Below are 18,952 nucleotides of genomic sequence, written 5' to 3'. Positions count from 1 at the left end.
TAAAAAAATTAAAAAAAATAAACTGTGTCTTGTTGACAAATATTTTATTTTATTTTTTTTTATTTTTATTTTTTATGTTTTAAAGAGTTTATTTGACAGAGAGAGACAGTGAGAGAGGGAACACAAGCAGGGGGAGTGGGAGAGGGAGAAGCAGGCCCTCCGCTGAGCAAAGAGCCTGACGCGGGGCTCGATCCCAGGACCCTGGGATCATGACCTGAGCCGAAGGCAGACGCCCAACCGACTGAGCCACCCAGGCGCCCCTGTTGACAAATATTTTAAATGTTTGCAGTGCTATAGTGTCTGCCCTTCTCAGATATCTTTGTCTGGCAGGTTGTTTTTTTTTTTTTATTTTATCTATTTATCTATTTTGAGAGAGAGAAAGAGAGAGCTGACTGAGATCATGACCTGAGCCTAAATCAAGAGCCTGATGCTTCACCAACTGAGCCCCCCAGGTGACCCTCTGGCAGTTTTTAAGGGAGTTCAGCTCCCACTACTGACAGCATGGGGATCCAGGAGGCAGGCAAGAAGCAGAGAAAGACAGACAGACAAATGGACAACTTAATCAACAGCAATCTCCTCCCTCGGGGCTCAGCTTCCCCATCTTCACAGGGTAGGAGTGGGAGGGATGCCATCTCCCAGTTCCCTTCTGGTTTTGAATTCTCTAGATAGCCCTGGTCCGACCCCAGAGGCCAGAGGCAGGAGGGCCCTGGGGTTTGAGGAAGCAGAGCCCAGGGCGGTCAGGACAAGTGGTGGTCAGGGCCAACCAGAGCCTGGGACCAACCAGGGCTGAGTCAGAGGGCCACTTTCGTCCCTTGCCTGCAGCAGGCCCAGAGCCCCACAGGGCACCCCTCTGGCCTGGCCAGGACCCAGTCCCGTAACCAGAAAGTTCAGGGCCCCAAGCTCAAGAATTAAAAACAAAACAAAAAAAAACAGTCTCCAGGGCCTTCTGGGCACCTGGGCTTCTGGTGTTGGGTCTGAGGAACTCCCTCCTCCCCACCCAAGTGCTAAGAAGGGGTGGTTTTCCTACCCACCATTTAGGGTAGAAATAATGGAGCCAGAGTGGGCCAGGAGCAGAAACGCCCAGTGGGGTGGCCTGAACCAGCTGCCCGATGGAAGGAGGCAGGGGGAAGCCAGAGTCAGGGAGCGCGGGACCCAGGGCCACCTGCCCAGGGCCGGGCCAAGTCCCCAGGGACTCAGGGGGCCACCTGCAAGATGTGAACCCCAGCAGCTGAAGAGAGCATGACACCGCACAGCCCCCACCACCTGACACTTGGCTTGCTCTCCCCAGTGCGTCCCCACACTCCTAGGGGGCATCCACCCTGCCTCACCCTGAGACTCTTACCAAGGCGGACGTCAGCACCTGTCCTCCTCCGCGTGGCCTCCACCCAGAGCCCAAAGAGTCTTTTGGAAATACTGGCTCATGAACCTTTCCTGCTTAAAACCTTCCAGTGGCTTCTCCCTGTGCTTTAAATCAAGTTCTAACCTCTTACCACGACCTTCGAGACCCGAGGCTCTGCTGAGTGGGCCCAGCTGTCCACCCAAGCTCATCCCTGGCTCCTCCCCCCTCCTCTGCCGCCGGGCCCTCCCTGCTTCCTCAGACTTCCACCCTGGACCCCTTGAAATTTGCTGTTCCTCCAAACTGAAACCACCCCCCACACACACACCCTCCCTCTGCCCTCGGCTGGTTCCTTCTCACTCTGCTGCTCTCGCTGGATGTCCTGTTTCTCGGAAAAGATTTTCCCTTCCTAAAGCAGACCCCAGTCCTTTTCCCTCCTAGCCTTACTCCGCTCTGCTGTGCATCTTCCCACGTTCTCACGGTGCCGAGCCATGGAGACCAGGACGATGAAGAAACTGACACACAGAGAGGTTAAGTCACTTGCTTAAGGCCACAGAGCCAGGAAGAGGTAGAGCCAAAATACAGAAGGCAGCCAAAGTCATGTTTTTTGAGCAAATGAATTCCTATGTCAGGGATAAGGAGAGTGAGGCTCAGAGGGGCGCAGGGGTCAGTAAAGTTAAGGGTAAACCCAAAAGCTGCATCACCTCCCTTGCTGCCTGCTGCCTTGTCACTGGCCGGTGGGAGAGCGAGGCTGGAGCCCAGCGCCCGGTTAGCGAGCTCAGGGAGAGCGGTGCCAAGCCCCACGGTTGCCAGCCTCCCTCGTAATTAAAGACACACTCATGAAAGACCGTGCCAAGATACCATTAAATGCCCATTAAGCTAGCAAAAATACATCCAGGAGGTAAAGCCCAGATTGGCACGTGGTGAGGAGAGACGCGGCCGCACACATCACTGGTGGCTGTCAAAATGGCCTCAGAGTTTCCAGAGACCATTAAAACCGCCAGAGCCCTGTGACCCAACACTCCAGCATTGGGGAACACGCCCCGAGGAAGGAGCCCAGGAGGAAACAAAAATAGAATGTCTCCCTCCGAAGCCGCCCTAAGCCAAATACCGGAGACACCGGATGTTCACCAAGAGAAGCCAACTAAGCTGTGGCTTGTGGACAAAACCCCTAAATCTCTGCTTGCCCGGACCTTGCTCCCCTTGCTCACCTTTAGGCTTTGGCGAGGCTGTTCCTGCCACCTAGAACACCCTTCCCACCTCTGTTCACCTGGCCGTCGTCTATTCATCTTCCAGCCCCCACGACTAGAAGTCATTCCCCTTCCCGTACCTGGTGGCGGGGTGGGCTAGTGGCCAGAGTCCTTCTGTCATACCCCAGACACCCCAACCTGGGCTGCCCTGTCACAGCTCCCCCGCATGGACTGCAAGCGCTCATCCGGGGGCTGGCACCCCTGTGGGACGGTGGGCATGTCGAGGCAGGGACCAGAGCACTGCCAGCTCGCTCGGACAGGAGCTCGGAGCCTGGAGTCCCACCTGGTGGTGGTGTCTGCAGGGCCCGAGCCTGGAGCGCTCACCACCATGTCCCCGGAGCCCAGCCTGGGGCCTGGCGCCCAGATGACTCTCGGCAAACAGCTGCTGGGTGCAAGACACCTGATGTGACCGCAGGGGCACGTGGGGGCGAGCAGAACCCCCTAGAAGTCGGAACACGCCTTTTGTAACTAGGATGGGCACATGTGCGTCGCTCAGAAGAGACAAGCGACTTCATCTTGGGAGAAGTCGTGGAGATTCAAGATCTGTCTTCGTGGCGGTGACGGTCGTCCAAGTTGGTGAGTAGACGAAACACCACTCAACTGTGCACGTTTAAAGAGTAAATGTTATGATATGTGAATTATATGTCAAAACCCCCCTCCATCCTTGATGAAGCTGAGGGTGTGGCCCACGTGGATCGTTCAAGCAAGGGACAGGAGGGGACAGTGGTCCTCAGCAAACGGGACCGACCTGGGACCTCAAAGGGTAGAGCGCTTTGGGCAGGGGTAGGGAAGGGAGGGGCATCCCAGGTGATGAACATTGTCAGGAGATGCTGAAGAGGCTGGAGGACCCACAAGCTGGGGAATCGGGGTGACTGTGGAGACCAAGGTTTGCAGGGAGCAGGAGAGAGGCTGGAGAGGGGTCATTGGGGATATGAGGTGACCACACAGGGACCTGGGACAGCTTAGGATTTGTCCCTGCCAAGGCTGATGGGAGCAGCAGCGGGTGCCACCATCCTTTGGGAGGCCATGGAGCCCCCAAAAGTCCCTGTGCTCAGACAGGACACACACACACACCCCCGCCCCGTGTAGCCCACACTGCTTGTTTCTTCCCAATCTCCTTTTTCCCTTTCTGCTTTAGTAATAGAACCCCTGGTCTTTTAGTTAGACACATAGCAGCCCAGAATAAAGTGGACATTTCCCAGCTCTTCTTGCAGCAGTGTGACCATGCAACTAAGCTTTGGCCAGTGAGATTTAAGTGGAAATGATATGTGAGAGCTTCCAGAAAACCTTCCTAAAAGAGAGCTGGCATGGACCTTTTAACGCCTGTTCCCCATTTCCGCCTTTTTGCTGGCTGGACTACAGCTGTGGTGGCTGGAACTCAAGCAGCCGCGTTGGATTGTGAGGTAGAAGGCAGATGTTTAAAATGGCAGAGCGCAAGACAGGAGGAGCATGGGTCCCTTGTAATCATGGAGCTGCTGTACTAGCCCTAGACTGTCAACCTTCCTACTGCATATCTGTGAGCTAAGCCTCTGTCTCAAATCACTGCAATTGTTATCACCCTCAAGCAAATCTAGTTCTAATTCAGACCTGCTTGGTCAAACTTATGCTGAAACAATGGGAACCAATATCCAGGAAGCTGGAGAAAGGATAGCTTTCTCTCTCTCTCTCCCATCCTTCACGTCTTTACTGTTTCCCAAAATGCACCCTGAGCAGGGCACCTTACCTGTGTTCAGTAAAAAAAACAAACAAACTTCCAGCTCAAGCAGGGAGAATCAATGCAAATATTCATAACATGGCGGATTGATATGCATGTTTATTAGCACCAAAAATCTATGCATTCACACAGATGTTATCCAAACTTCTCCAGGAGTTGTATAAACACACGTGCGCGTACACACACACGCACACACACACACAATCTCTCTCCACTGCGACTCCTCAACATCCGCGTGGCCAAACCCCAAGCATGACCAGCAAGGTGGGTTCCCTCTGGGTCAATATCCTCCTGATCATGGTGCCTGCAGAACTACAGCCCCAGGTCTGGGCCAGGAATGCCAGCACCCCTCCGACCCTCTCCTTCTCTCAGAAGCTCGGGTCTGACTCCCTAGGGCCCAGCCAGGACTCTCCCCGGCGATGCTTTCCCAGCTCCTTAACCTGTGAGGCTTCAGGTGCCAGACAATGTATGGAGAATCCTGAAGAGGCAGCTCTAAGTGTCTGCCCTCCTTAAGACTATGAACTCCTAAACACAACAGGGGCCTAGTAATCGCTGCCTGATGCCAAGTGCAAGGCTTCCCAGGGGCAAAAGCCAGAGGCCCAAGGGCAGGGCCTGCAGACAGCACTGGCCTGCAGCCCTGACCCTGCTGGCCTCCCTGCCCCCCAGCCCCTCATAGTACACCCAGCACTGGTCACGCCTCACTGGCATCTTCTCCCCTGGAACAGCTCACCCAGACTCCTCTCCCAGGAAGCTCTCCTGGACTAAACCAGTACTGCCTCCACTGATGGAGCCCTTTCTACCAGTTGGTCGGCCTCAAGGTGCCAGGAGCCCTTCCTGGGATGAGGGTGCTCCTGGGAGGGGTTCGATAGAGTCTAAAAGAATGGTGGGGCTAAAGCTTAGCCCAGGTGGGGGGTGCCTAGCACCAAAGCTCAACCCTGAGGTTTATGGTCCACATGAGGTCAGCCAAGACCCAGAGAACCAAGGCAAAAGGTCATGGATGCCAGCCAAGCTCACGTCTGCCTAGGGCCTACTCCCTCAGCACAGACTGCTCCTTCCCTTGCTCTTCAGACCACTGGTCCTTTCCCAACCTGTATATTGATGCTTCATTAACACTTCATTCAAAGGCTCGCCCTCATGAAGAATGAAATCAGGATCCCCCATTAGTACCCCTTCAGCCCCTGCCCACTACTCTCACAGTTGTGACTGTCCCAAGGCCTGGCCCTCAGCAAATCAGCAACTCAAAATCAAGGAGTAGGGGCCCCTGGATGGCTCAGTCAGTTAAACGTCTCACTCTTGATTTCAACTCAGGTCACGATCTCAGGTTCATGAGATCAAGCCCTAAGTCCTGGCTCCAAGCTCGACAGCAAGTCTGCTTTCTCTCCCTCTGCCCGTCCCCAACCCCCCGACCCCCAATGCACGTGCACACTCTCTCTCAAATAGTAAATAAATCTTAAAAAAGAAAAGAAAAGAAAACTCAAGGACTAATTGTGAACCAGAAATGTTTATTGCAGATATTTGGTCACAATTCCCACTTGGTGGCCCCCATTGAGGCTGGACTGGTGGAACAGGAAAGGGCGGAAGGAGTAGGGGCCCGGGGCCTCAGAGCTGTGAGAGGATGCTGGAAGCCAGGCTGCAGGTAAGGCCTGTACCATCTGGCTCCACATTCAAGGATTTCACTATGCCATCCTCTACCACCATGGAGAACCTGCCGGAAAGAGAGGATGGGCCAGGGGCGCCCGGGGGGTGCAGTCGGGTTAAGCGTCCGACTCTTGGTTTCCCCTCAGGTCGTGGTCTCAGGGTCGTGAGATCTAGCCCCACGTCGGGCTCTGCGCTCAGCGTGGAGTCTGCTTAAGACTCTCTCTCCCTCGGGGCACCTGGGTGGCTCAGTCGGTTAAGCATCTGCCTTGGGCTCAGGTCATGATCCCAGAGTCCTGGGATCGAGTCCCGTGTCAGGCTCCCTGCTCAGAGGGGAGCCTGCTTCTCCCTCTGCCTCTGCCCCTCCCCCTGCTTGTGCTCTATCAAATAAATAAATGAAATCTTAAAAAAAAAAAAGACTCTCTCTCCCTTTCCCTCTGCACGCTCACTCTCTCTCTAAAATAAATAAGTAAGGGGCGCCTGGGTGGCTCAGATGGTTGGGCGTCTGCCTTCAGCTCAGGTCATGATTCCAGGGTCCTGGGATCGAGCCCCGCGTCGGGCTTTCTGCTCAGCGGGGAGCCTGCTTCTCCCTCTCCCTCTGTCTCCCCCCTGCTCATGCTCTCTCTCTCTCCGTATCTCTGTGTCTCAAATGAATAAATAAAATCTTTAAAAAAAATAAAAAAATAAAAAAATAAAATAAAATAAATAAGTAAATCTTTAAAAAGAGAGAGAGAGACACTGAGCCAATTACAAAAGCCTGGGCCTGGAGGCTGGGAATGGAAATTGAAGGGATGGCAGGGGAACCCCACAGAGGACCCTCCCACTTTTACCTCTTGAGCCGATGATTTCCAAACAGGGACACCAATGAATCATCTAGTAGCAAATCTGTCTCCTAAAAGGAAAAGCAGAGACAAGGCTTAGAAACTACCAGAAGAGACCAAGCCCTGCCCCCACCAGCTGCTTCCCACATTAGCCATGTCCCTCCATGCATCCAAGGCCTGGCACAAGGACCACCCTATAGGGTAGGGGTTGCAGGGATGCACTCACCTTCCCAAAGGCCCCAGTGGGGTCAGCCAAGAGCCTAACCTAAGGAGAAAGTAAAGGTCAAAGAAAAATCCCCCGCCTGGCCCCTGATCCCCTGCAGGACCCATACCTCACCTTGCCTTCCGAGTTGTGAGCTCGTCCCCACTCTTCAGTCACAAAGACATCATTAACACACAGACAGGCTACCACCTGGACCCCCTTGGCCTTCAGAGCCTCAGCCTGCTGCACAAATCCTGGCAGGTGGGTCTAGGAGGGGACATAAAGGGTCAGCAAAGGGATAACTGCCTCTGCTCTGCGGCGTACCCTTTATCTCCAGGCCCTTCTCGCTTCCCTCTTGAATATCTTTGATCAATTAGAAATGTGTCAGCCACAGTTCCTTTTTGCCTTGGCGGCAAGAAGCTCGGATCCAAACTTGAGTGCTCGGTGGTCACCGTGAACTTCCCTTGGACGTGACTATACTTTACCCGAGTATCTTCCACATCGCCAATCACCAGCAAGATCAATAACAGATGTTGGATTTAATTACAATACCCTTTTCTCCTACGTTCCTGGTGCCACGACCTTTTCACGGCCTCCGCTTTTTTCTGAACGCTCTGATAGGCTTTGTTTTTTGCGTTTTTTTTTTTAAAGATTTTCTTTCTTTGACAGGGAGAGTGAGAGAGCACAAACAGGGAGAGCAGCAGCAGAGGGAGAGGGAGAAGCGGGCTCCCCACCCAGCAGGGAGCCCGATGCAGGACTGGATCCCAGGACCCCGGGATCATGACCTGAGCTGAAGGCAGACGCTTAACTGACTGAGCCACCCAGGCGCCCCGCTCTGATAGGCCTTGTAACTGTCACTGCCACTACATACTCTCGTTGCAAGCTGCCCTAGAACTTAGGAAAAATACAGACATGGACACGAGATTCCAACCGCTGAGTCCCAGAAGGGCAGGTCTCACCTTGGAACAGCCAGGGGTAAAAGCCCCAGGGACTCCAAACAGCACCCCCTTCTTGCCCTTGAACAGCTCTGCCAGGTTCACCTTGTTCCCAGGCTGCCCTTCAAAAACCACCACGGAAGGGATGGCATCTCCCACCTAGAGGGAATGACTTGGTAAGGAGTTACTTGGTTACTTTGTATATGAGCAAAGACAACTAGAGACTGACTGACTAGATAAGGAGATAAGCAGTTGGGGAATGAGGGAGTGGGTAGGAGAAGCCAAGAGAAAGGCATTAAACCAGACCAGGCAGTTGCTCCTAGTAGAGCAGAGTTGACAGAGCTGTATGTAATGTCCTAAGCTGTCAAAGTTTCCAGAGGTCCCTCCCAGCCGCCCTCCCCTCTCCCCGCCACCGCCTGGTTCCTCCACATCCTCCGGGTTTCAAGGTGGCCCCTATTCCTTTTACCAGCCTGCGGGTGACAAAAGAAAATGGGAGAGGAGGCCTCTCTGGGTGTCGCAAGGGGTTGAGTAAACAAGGAGTCTGTTTCTTACCGGAAACAAGTGGGAAAAATGGGCAGGGAAGGAGTGCAGGGAATCTACTGGGGGGTGAGGAGGAGACCCTGACAACAGGGAGGGAGAGGACCCTGGCCAGGTCTGAGTGTCCAGCCCTCAGGAAGAGAAAAAGGGAGAGCAGCAGAAGATGGAAAAGTTGGGGGGAGGGTAATAAAATAAAAAGGCATCTCTCAAAGGGGATGGGTTAGTCTGCCTGGGAGTGTGTGAGGGTTTCATGGAGCCAGAGGAGGTACATGAAAGGAGGGCAAATCAGGGATTGGGAGTAAGATTAAGCAGGAGGAGGAGGAGGTCTCAGAAGAGGGTGGAAGGGTAAGGGAGGTGGTTCCCAGGAGCAGGGGATCGTTCCAGGTGAGGGGATGAAAGATTCAGCAGAAGAGTGGGAATGAGCACGGGAGAAATGGAACGGGAGAGACACAATAGGGGCTTTAAGAGAAAACCCTTGTTTCAGACGATGGGGTGAAGAATGATGCCCAGGAATATAACAAAAACGTACAAGAGAGTATGGGGGTAGGGGCATGTATGGAGGTTGAAAAGGGGCCCTGTGGCAAAGGAGATGGTTCCAGAAGGCGGAGGAGACCATGGTATTCAATCGCCTAAAATGGTGGAGACACATCACAGGGTGTCGCATAGTGGAAGTGAAAAGGGGACGAGGGGAAGGCTCGAGAGCCTTGGGGGCTGTCCAGGAGATGGGGTACGAGTCCCCAGAACTGGCGAGAATTGGGGGAGGGGAGCAGCCACGGGGTGTTGCTGAGGGGAGAAGGAGAACTGCGGGAGGAGCGTCCGGCGGAGCGCGCAGGGGTCCGGAGGGCAGGAAGGAGGGTGATTCTCCCCCAGACAAGCGGCACGGAGAGCACTGGGAAGACTGGCGGGAGGGGAGTTCAGGCCGGTCCCGGCCAGCGGTCACCTTGATTGGGGCCATGGCTGAGGCGGCGCTTCTGAAACCGTAGACCCCGCCAAGCGTCCACTCCCTGCCTGGTCGCCGGCACCCGCCTGCTCTCGACGGCGCCGATGCTGCAGACTCGACGGCAGCTGCCCGGACGAGAACCGAGCGTGCCCCACCACTCAGGACGCGTAGCTGAACGAATGGCATGCCCAAACCAGAGCGCACTGCCCCTCCGCCCTCGCGTCGGAGCCCCGGCAAGAGGCGGTGCCTGGTGGGCTGTGCCCAGGCGGGTCCCCTCCGCGAGAGGCGGAGCCCCGGCCGTGCCCGCCCCCGGAGAGGCTCCTCCACTGCGCAGGCCTAGGAGCGCGTGCAGGGGCGGAGCTTCTGGGGCGCTCGGCTTATTTGCATTTGGGGCTGGACCACCGGCGCAGTTACGAATGGGCGGGGCTTTCGGCAGCCGCGCAACTTATTTGCAGTGAAGGATAGGGTGTAGCTGTTGTGATGGGCCTAGTTTACGGATTCCTGCAGTGTTTCCTTTCCTTAACCGGAAGCGAGGGGCGGGAGACGATGGTGTCAGGCGCTGGTGTAGGAGAAAAACATGTTTATTTGGCATTCAACGAAGGCCACTGCATTGCGGCTGCTTTACATATGAAGTACACTGTGCATAATTCGTAGGGAATGGAAACCACTGGGCCTGCGCCGTAGTCATCTCCCATCGGGACGCTTCCGGTAGGAGCGCGTGATCCGACCAAGCTTTTCCAAATACCTCTACTTCGCTAGCACGAGAAGTTCCAGCATGTTCGCCACTTCCGCTCCTCCGAGCCATCCAATAGGACGGAGAATGGAGCGGCCCCGGAAGTGACGCAGTGAGTTTCTGCCTTCTTCCGGTTCCGGCTTGTTGAGAGCGCGCTGAGGCGACATGAAGCTGCTAACGCACAACCTGCTGAGCTCGCATGTGCGGGGGGTGGGGCCCCGTGGCTTCCCACTGCGCCTCCAGGTATCGGCCCGGGGCAATCTCGCGCCGGTCTCCTGGGCGGAGTAGGGGAGCCAGGCTCCTGTCCCTAACAAAACTCCTCCGCCCCGCAGGCCACCGAGGTCCGCATCAACCCCGTGGAGTTCAACCCCGACTTCGTGGCGCGTATGATACCCAAGGTGGAGTGGGCGGCGCTTCTGGAGGCGGCGGATACCGTGAGGACCCTCCCCCACGCCCGTGCTCACCCTGGGGTGGGGTGGTCTCACCGCAGGCCCTTGCCCCCAGGCCGGGGAACCTGGCCTCAAAGCAAGGGGCGGGATGCCCAGAGCTGATTTAGGCCTTCGCCCACAGCTGCATCTGGTCGAGGTGCCCAAAGGGCCGATTGAAGGGTATGAGCACGATGAGAAATTCCTGAGGCAGATGCACCACGTGCTGCTGGAGGTGAGAACCGACTCATCGGTTGCTTTCCTGGCCAGTCACAGCCGCAGGAGGCTGCCAGTGCTCAGCTCTGTTCCCTCCCCCTTCCCCACAGGTGGATGTGCTGGAGGGCACCTTGCAGTGCCCAGAGTCTGGACGTCTGTTCCCCATCAGTCGCGGGATCCCCAACATGCTGCTGAGTGATGAGGAAACCGAGACTTAATCGTGCCAGGCGCTAGTTTTTCAGTCTGTAACCAGGAATGTTTTTGTTGATGTATATCCTGTTTGCTAGGTCTGTCGTGTATCCCCAAACCTGGACCCAGTGACACACGAAACACAGTGTTCTTGAGCTCGATATATTTCTTTTTCTCATTAAAGGTTCAAAACCAAAAGCGGTTTCTCTTTGCAGCAAATATACATTAAAATAGAGTCTCTGTACAGCCAAAGGCTCTGGGCCCTGGCTTGCCCTATGTCCCTGCACCTCCCTGGCCAAACCCAAAAATAAATATAGTGTTATTGCTCTGCAGGGCATAGAGGCAGTGCTCTCCCTACCCCCCGAGGAGGCTGGGTGGGAGCTGATGGGGGGCCCTGGCCACCCCAGGGGTCCAGGGGCTGGAGCCTGCTTGGAGTTATTGCTTCAAGGGGGGGCAGTAATGCCCAATGCAAATGATGAGGAGAGGAGCGAAGGGAGCAGGGGCCTTTGCTCTCCAAATCCCCCTCTGCTCTGGAGAGGGGGTTGGATTAAGCAGCAGCAAAAGCATCACCCACTGGGAGACTGTGGCCTCCACTCCCTTCCCTCCCTGAGATCAGGCTTCTGCCCCGCCCCCCCCACGTCCCCTGCAGCCCCCTATGGCTTCCGCAAGGCCCCCTACACTATGGGGGCATGTTATGGCTTGCAAGGGGCAGCACTGTGCCCAGAGCCTGGGCGCGCACATTCCCAGCTTCTAAGACCCCCTGGGAGGGGGGAGGGGAGGGCGTAAGGCCTGCTCCCAGGGGCTGATGGTATTGCCCTGGCCCTGCCAGCAGGCTGTGGCACTGCCCAGACCCCAGCTCTGCCCCCTTGGGGCTGACCCCATACTGGGCGGGTCCTGCCAGCACCCCCACCCATGCCCACCCCTTGCCTCAGTCCATCATGGCCTCGAGCATCTCCAAGAACAGCTTGTGCATGGGCACCTTGCCCTCCAGCTTCACGCCATAGAAATGGGCCAGCACCTTGCCCGCTGTCTGGCGAAGGAGCGGTAGTGTGAGCAGCAGCCTGCCCGCCCGCCGCCGCTCAGCACCCCCTCCGGGGCCCGCCCGGCCTGCTTCATACTCGAGCAGGGCCTCGTGTAGAGCTTCTCGCAGCTGCTCCACAGCCTCGGCATCCTCAATGTGCACAGAGTCTGCAAGGAGAGGAGAGGACGCTGTGGACGCGGACCGTCTCCAGAAAGGGCAGAGCCCACACCTGCTTGAGCACTGTTGGATGGGGCCCGAGGAGGAGCCAGACGTGGATCTGAGGGCTGCCTGAGGCACCACTCACCGCTCCTGCGCATGAGCCAGGGCCCCCCCCTTCCTCAATTGTGGCCACCTTTGGTCCCCTCCCCCCCTTCCCACTAGATGGTTCGCTTTCTATGTAAGGATAGCCCTAGAGCTCGAAATCCTACGTGCGGCTCCTAGGCCTGCCCTTGCCTTCTTTGGGACTTTCAACAAGTCACTGTTCTCCCCTAAGCTCCAATTTTCCTTGTCTGCCAGATGAGACCGTGCCACCGTCGGGGTTACGAAGTGGAGGGCCTCACGGAGACTCCCGTCGATGCCCGCCCCGGACTCACCTGAATTGGCAAGGGCCAGGGCCTTCAGCAGGACGTACTCCTCACGCTCCAGCCTCAGGGCCTGCAGTCGCCTCACCAGCTGCAGCAGCGCAGCCCCTAGCTCCCCCAAGCCGGCGGCACGCGCCCCCTCTTCATCCAGGACCAGGTCCTCGGCGAAGGCCAGCTCATCCTGCAGTGGCAGTGAGCGCTGGGCCACACCCAACACCAACACCTCCATCCACACGCTCTGCAGGACTGACATCTGGTCAGACAGTGACAGTGACGAGAAGCCTGGAGGACAGTGGGAAGCAGACCTGGCTGAACGAGTTCACCAGAGCCAGGCCCGGCCCGCAGAGGGAAGCCCCGGATCACCTGAGCCCGTTACCTGGGATGCTCTTGGCCCAGCTGATGGTGACCACAATCTCTCGGTCAAAGAGGTCACAGAGGGTAGCCACAGCCGGGAGGTGTCCGTCAGGGCCCGCCGGGTCGGGCATGGCATATAGCTTCTCGGGCTCAACCACCAGCAGGTGGGACACCAGTGCGTTTACAGGAGCTGCTGGGACAGTTGGAAGAGGCACTCGAATTCATCACCTTGCAGGCCCCTTTGGGGTCAGGCATCTGCCCCAAATTAGCTACCCCGCCCCCCATGGCCTTCCTAATAGCCACTGGCCAGCCAGGCTTGGACACTTCTCTCCAGGAAGGCCTCCCACTCTCTCCCAGGGAAAGCAAGTCCATGGACAGGTTCTGAACGTGAGAAAAGTCTTTCCCTGGTCCCAGGTGTACTACTCAGGGACTGATAAGGGTATTTTCAAAAATACTCCTTCAGGGAAACATGAACAGATGAAGGGCAAACCGGGATCCCGATGCCCACGCTATCCATTCTGGGTGACTGACACCTAACAGGCCTCTCGTGTCCCAGCCCCATCCCAGCCCTAGGGCTCCCAGGACCCACAGCACGCTCACCGGGTTTCCGAGGGCCTCCAGCTACCGCCAGGGGTCCAGCAGGGAAGGAGCCTGGGAAGGGCAGCGGGTCCACCTCTGGCCGCCGCTTGTACTTCTGCCGCCCGCCTCGGACACGGTCCAGACGTACGCCTTGAATTTCGGGACAAGGCTGTGTCCGTGGGGCTGGGGGTGGCTTGCTCTGCAGAGCCCTCCCGCCCCGTCTCTTCCCGCAGAACGCCCCAAGCCTAGCCCACCCCCGCCCCACACACCAGGGCCCCTGCCCAGCGCTCACCCTCCTTGAGCATGCCCACCCGCAGGCACTTGGTGAAACGACAGGCCTGGCAGGCCTTGCGTCTCCGCTTGGTGATCTCGCACTCGTTGGAGGCCGGACAGCTGTACTCGATGCTCCCTGCCAGGAAGACGCAGGGCTCCAGTGGCGGCCTCCCAGAGCCCGGAGGGGGCCCAGAAGACAGGAGAGCCCTGACGTGCCCTGGGCAAGTGCAGGTCTGGGGAGAGCGGGAGTGCCCTGAGTGGGACAGGGAAGCCCGGGACAGTGAGGGGAATGGCCTCTGGGCTGGGGGCTCCTGACGAGGCCAGAGAAACCTGGGACCCAGGGAGTCAGGCTGATCTCTGCCCCAGGTCTCTTGTCAAGCCACGTCTCTGGGCTCTACTAACCCCATCTGTTCTCATCAAGGGCCACAGCAGCTTCTATGTTACTACATCCAGTGGTCCATTCTTGTCCTCATCTTACTTGGCCTAAAGGAGCATCTAATGCCATGGATCACGTCCTGCTCCCACAAACACTTGGACACTTGTCGTCCTTTGCCTCTAGGACACCACCTCCTTCCAGCTCACTGGCCACTTTGTCATTTCTGTGCATCCCCACACACACCTTCCATCGAAGGACCGACCCCAGGGCTGCCCTTGGACCTCCCAACTCACTCCCACGGTGAGCTCACCAGTCGTGGGCCTTCACGTTTCTATCAGTAGAGCTTCGTGAACTCTAGACTCGTTTTCCACTGCCTCAGCATCTTGCAGGTCTAGAAGGCGTGGCAAACTTCACCTGTCCTAAATGGAGCCCACGACCTACCACTCCAAACCCTACAACCCCATTTGTCCAGTGGCTCAAGCAGAAATCCAGAAAACATCTTTGATTCTTCTCTTACACCCAAATCCAACCCATCAGCGGGGCCTGGCGAGCTTTACCTCCTCCTATGTCCAGAAGCCGACCCATTGTGCCCCATGCCTGCTCCCGGAGCCCCTGTCCCGAGTCACCATCACCCCACCTTCTCGCTGGCCTCCTCCTCCGTCGCTTTCTCCTTCAGTTAATGTCAACACAATGGGCCAGGACAATCCATTCAACCCAAGTCAGATCCTGTCCCTCCCCTGCTCCAAAGCCTCCAGTGATGTCCCTTCTCAGAATAAAAGCCCAAGTGCTCCTGAGGCCGGTGAGGCCTCCAGCCCTTGGCTTTTCAACCTTTCTAGCCTCATCCCCCTCATACTCTGTTCCTCCCACAGACCCCAGGCTCAGGGCCCACTGCTCCCTTACCTCCTTCTTAGCTCTACTCCCAGTCACCTCAGGGAGGCCCTCCCTGGCCCCGCTGTGAGAATGTCGGGGGCCCCTCTGCAGGCTTCTCCTGCCACCTGCCCTGCCTGATAGCTTCTCGTCAGCTCTCAGCACCCTCTGAGTCGCCACACAAGTACTTATTCATCTTATTATCTGTCTTTACCCCTTTAGCATCTGCTCCGTGAAGGCCAGGATGGCCAAGCACTAGGAAAAGGGCCTGGTATGTAATGGCAGCTTCTGACTGGCTGACTAACACATGGTGGCCCTCCCAGCCTCACAGGGGTACCGCCAGGACTGAATGACACAACCAGCCAACATGCCCTTGGCACATTCCTCCTACACCCTATATTCAGGCCTGCGCCTCAAGACACCTCCTCCGAGAAGACCTCCAGAGCCTCCAACCTAGCCGGGTTCCTTGGCACACATCCTATATTCCTCCCCCTCCAGCACTTACAGTAGCTGTACTACAACAGTTTTGTGCAATTCACTGTTTTCTCTCTTCCCTCTGCTAGAATATAAATGGCTTAGTCCCAGCTATGTCCGCAGGCCTGGAACAGTTGTCGGGACAGCAAAGCACAGGGAAGTAAAAGGGCTCCGAAGGCTGCCTGGGATCCATCCTGACACTACCTCTTAACAACCGTGTGACCTTGGGCAAGTCCCATACCTAAGCCCCCAACCCCTCAGTTTTCCCATCTATAAAACTGGGATAAAAACAGGAGTTCCTACAAAGACGGCTAGTAAGAATGAAAGGGAATGTCGAGGTAACATGTTCAGCATGGTTCACAGTGCCCAAATGCTCAATAAATGATTACAATCTATGGCTAGGGCTCAGTAAACATTTGTCAACAGAGTCAACAGAGAATGAAGGGGTCCAACGTGGGCAGGAGACGCCTGGGCCTGGGCCCCTTAGTTCACTGGCCTTCGAATCCATTAGAGAGCACAAACGGTTTTAGAGCAGTGGGTGTTGGCCAAATCAAAACCCACTTGCAATGTCACAATGTCCGAAGTTCAGTTATAAGTAATAAGCAGAGGCAGCAGTCAGCTCTGGACCTAAATCAACCCAAGTTCAAATCCTGCTTCTGCCATTTTCTACCTGTGGGACTTGAACAAAGTTTTAAAAATCTTCCTGGGCCTCAAGTACGGTCACAGCGCTGGCACCTTATGGGCTGCTCGGGGAGTAAGAGGTCACGAACACAGAGGGCACCGGGCCTGACACAGGGTAAGCACTCAAGAAATGTTCTCCAAAAGGACACGTTATTGCCCCAAAGTAAGCAGTGTTTCCTATAAAAATATAAGTAACAGGCACATCCCAAGTAAAGCTTATTACATCGCATCTTGCTCATGTTTTGATATGTGTTCCTGAGTGAGAAAAACTCAGTAATAGTCTTTTTAAAGTCAGGTGCTGAAATACAGTGTAGCCCCTCTCAGTTACCCACGAAAACCTGCCCTATGCTCATGCTGCTTTGGGGAAATCCACCAAAGGGGGGGGGACGGGGGGTTCTATGCTGCTGAGAGCTCAGCAGCTGCCAGAAGCAAGAACAAAGTTTAGAAGCAGAAAGAGGCTGTCTCAAATTTTTCAGAACCACTGTGGAAGGTGCTAGGCCTCTAGTACCCAGAAACCTAGGCTTCCTGAGCCCTCTCTCACATCCCACATCCAAGCCATCAACACATCCTGGTGGGTTTATTTAACTTTTCAGGGAAACGGCACTTCCAGGACGGAAGAGGAACTTGGGAACCCCAAGTGGTACCACAGCAGTCTGGGGGCCTAAGGCCACGTGGCAGTGCACCCACTGGGTAGCGCTAGGCCCAGAGGGCAAAGGGCACAGGAGTGTGGTGGGGGCTCACCCTGGATGGTCCTCTTGAAGAAGGCTTTGCAGGCCTCACAGGACGCCACACCATAGTGGTAGCCGGAGGCCACATCCCCACAGACCAGGCAGAGGCGTTTGGGTAGGGAGCTGAGCACCAGCTTCCCACCACCCTGCTCACCAGGCCCAGCCCCCTCCCCATCCTCCTCTTCCTTGTGGCCTGGGAGGCAGCGGGTGGGAGCTGGGCCAGGGGCCAGGGCCACGGGGGGCTCGGTCTCGGTCTCCGAGGAACCCTTTGGACTGTCAGGGCTGGCTGGCTCTGCCTTGATGTAGAGAGGCTCAATGCCCACCACCTGGCTGGACATGGCGCTGGTCACCTGCAGGGAGAGACCTGTCGGGTCACAGGGAGACACTGGGATGGGGGACGGAGACACAGTGCCACCCTGGTTGCCCAACCCCGGGCCTAGGGCCAGGCTTCCAGGCTCATCGAGGGGGAGGGAAGGGGGGCAGAGTCCAGGGAAGGGCTGCCCATGAAGAGGGCCCCCCCAGCTGTTGCCATGGGAACAGAGTCTCCAAAGCCTCCAGGGCCAGTAACTGACAGCAAGGTCTCCCACTTGGGAACCTGGGGGAGGCCTGGAAACTCCCTACTCCCATCCGGGCCAGGGAGCAGGGTTAACCTTAGTCCCCAGGTGACCTTCAACCCCATCTGGAATCCCCAGCCAGTAGCAAGATACCTCTCAATTTTCTCCAAATGTTGGGGATCTCGATGATTTCCCCCTCACCTGGGCATCCTCCATTTAAAAGCACAAACCAGGCACACAAGGGCAGTGGTGGGTTCACACACTCGCACTCACCTGGGTCCTCAGGTGTCCTCACATGCTCACACATGCTCACTCTCTCCTGGGCACTTCCATGCTCTCACACATGGCTTTCCCCAAGCCCCGGCTCTCACACATGCTCCCGGTTTGTCTTCACACACTCCACCCGAAGTGCACAAACCATAAACAAAGTCACACTCAAGGCTCACAATCACACACACTCACTCCCAAACACACTCACCATGCCCCCACACTGACACACACAGGCATAGACCCTTGTGGAAATACACTCAGAGCCTTTCACACCTGACATACCGCCCCTCCTGCCCCAGCATGCCAATCCCATGCCCACCGGAGAACGCGGCTCCACCTCCTTACACCCCACCTCACCCCCCCAAACCCCGCCAGCACAATCACTCTTACACTCCAGCTGCCGCAGAATCCTCCACCTCAGGAGCGCCCCGCCCCCCCAACCTGCGCACACCTACGGAAAGTTGCCTAAAGTTGCTGCGCCTCCCCTTCCCCTCCGCCCGCGGGGACCTCTATCAGGTTATCAGGAAGTAAATGGGGAGCGCCAAGGAGGAGGAAGTTCTCCCCTGCCGGTGCGATGACCTTTGACCCAGAGAGGAGGGTGGCTCAAGGCCCCTTCGAGCGCCCCCACGTGGTCTTCAAAGCCCCTTCTCCGACAGGGAACCCTCCCTATCTTCCACCCAGGCCCGCCCCTGGGACTTCGACTTGCTCCAGGTGCCGGATTGAACCCTGCCCCAAGACTGGATCCGAGGCCCAAGCCTTGACCCTGGCCAGGACGTGAAGCCCGAGCCAGGACCGGCCCCTGTCCCAGGCCGACGCATTAAGACCTCAACACGGGATCCCGCCCAGACCCTAACCCCGTCTGGCCCTGGACCCGGTCCCAACCGTGACCCGGGCTGGTCCTGGAGCCGGACCCCGCCCGGAGCCCGCCCCCCGCCGCCCGCCTCCCAGCCGCGCTCGCACATGGCCCCCGCGCCCCGCCCGTCCACCCCCCCCAGCGGCGCTCCCCTCCGCCCCCGGACCTGGGGCTCCGGCAGGGCGGGCGGGCAGGCATGGGGGCCGAGCGGCCCGGAGCGCCGGGGTGAGCCTGGGGCCGCGAACGGCCCCTCCTCCGCCGCCTCCTTGGGCCGCACCGCCCCGCCGCGCCGCGTCCCCTCACTCGGCGGCGCCGCCGGCGGCTTGTAGGACACAAAAGGACATCGCGGCCGCTTCCTACTCTGCTTCCTCCAGCTGACAGCGGGGGTGGGGCCGGCCGTGCGCATGC

General features: G+C 57.1%; 3 protein-coding genes across 5 annotated transcripts; 1 reads left to right on the top strand and 2 right to left on the bottom strand.

Moving 5' to 3' along the window:
* Positions 1–5,782: 5,782 nt before the first annotated feature.
* On the bottom strand, positions 5,783–9,671 carry PRDX5 (peroxiredoxin 5). Its single transcript, XM_032413970.1, has 6 exons — positions 9,371–9,671; positions 7,918–8,052; positions 7,094–7,225; positions 6,983–7,021; positions 6,766–6,827; positions 5,783–6,005 (listed from the first exon to the last, which is right to left on the bottom strand). Exons 1-6 carry the CDS (start codon positions 9,554–9,556, stop codon positions 5,900–5,902), a joined length of 660 nt encoding a protein of 219 aa, XP_032269861.1. The 5' UTR covers positions 9,557–9,671; the 3' UTR covers positions 5,783–5,899.
* Positions 9,672–10,223: 552 nt separating this feature from the next.
* TRMT112 (tRNA methyltransferase subunit 11-2) lies at positions 10,224–11,131 on the top strand. Its single transcript, XM_032414867.1, has 4 exons — positions 10,224–10,346; positions 10,436–10,537; positions 10,674–10,763; positions 10,855–11,131. Exons 1-4 carry the CDS (start codon positions 10,269–10,271, stop codon positions 10,960–10,962), a joined length of 378 nt encoding a protein of 125 aa, XP_032270758.1. The 5' UTR covers positions 10,224–10,268; the 3' UTR covers positions 10,963–11,131.
* A 390-nt stretch (positions 11,132–11,521) lies between these two features.
* On the bottom strand, positions 11,522–18,854 carry ESRRA (estrogen related receptor alpha). Of its 3 annotated transcripts, none has more exons than XM_032414864.1 (7): positions 18,711–18,854; positions 16,881–17,217; positions 13,761–13,877; positions 13,490–13,618; positions 12,912–13,082; positions 12,548–12,817; positions 11,522–12,121 (listed from the first exon to the last, which is right to left on the bottom strand). In XM_032414864.1, exons 2-7 carry the CDS (start codon positions 17,203–17,205, stop codon positions 11,862–11,864), a joined length of 1,272 nt encoding a protein of 423 aa, XP_032270755.1. In that variant the 5' UTR covers positions 17,206–17,217; positions 18,711–18,854; the 3' UTR covers positions 11,522–11,861. The 3 variants fall into 3 exon arrangements, with proteins under 3 accessions (XP_032270755.1, XP_032270757.1, XP_032270756.1); XM_032414866.1 differs by having other exon boundaries at positions 12,912–13,079; XM_032414865.1 differs by lacking the exon at positions 18,711–18,854 and adding an exon at positions 18,082–18,100.
* Between the last annotated feature and the right edge of the window lie 98 nt (positions 18,855–18,952).

This window comes from Phoca vitulina, unplaced genomic scaffold (genome assembly GCF_004348235.1).
Source record: "Phoca vitulina isolate PV1807 unplaced genomic scaffold, GSC_HSeal_1.0 scaffold16, whole genome shotgun sequence".
In the NCBI taxonomy this organism is placed as follows: Eukaryota; Metazoa; Chordata; class Mammalia; order Carnivora; family Phocidae; genus Phoca; species Phoca vitulina.
The sequence above is the reverse complement of the archived record's forward strand: the minus strand, read 5'-3'. Positions and strand labels throughout refer to the sequence as shown.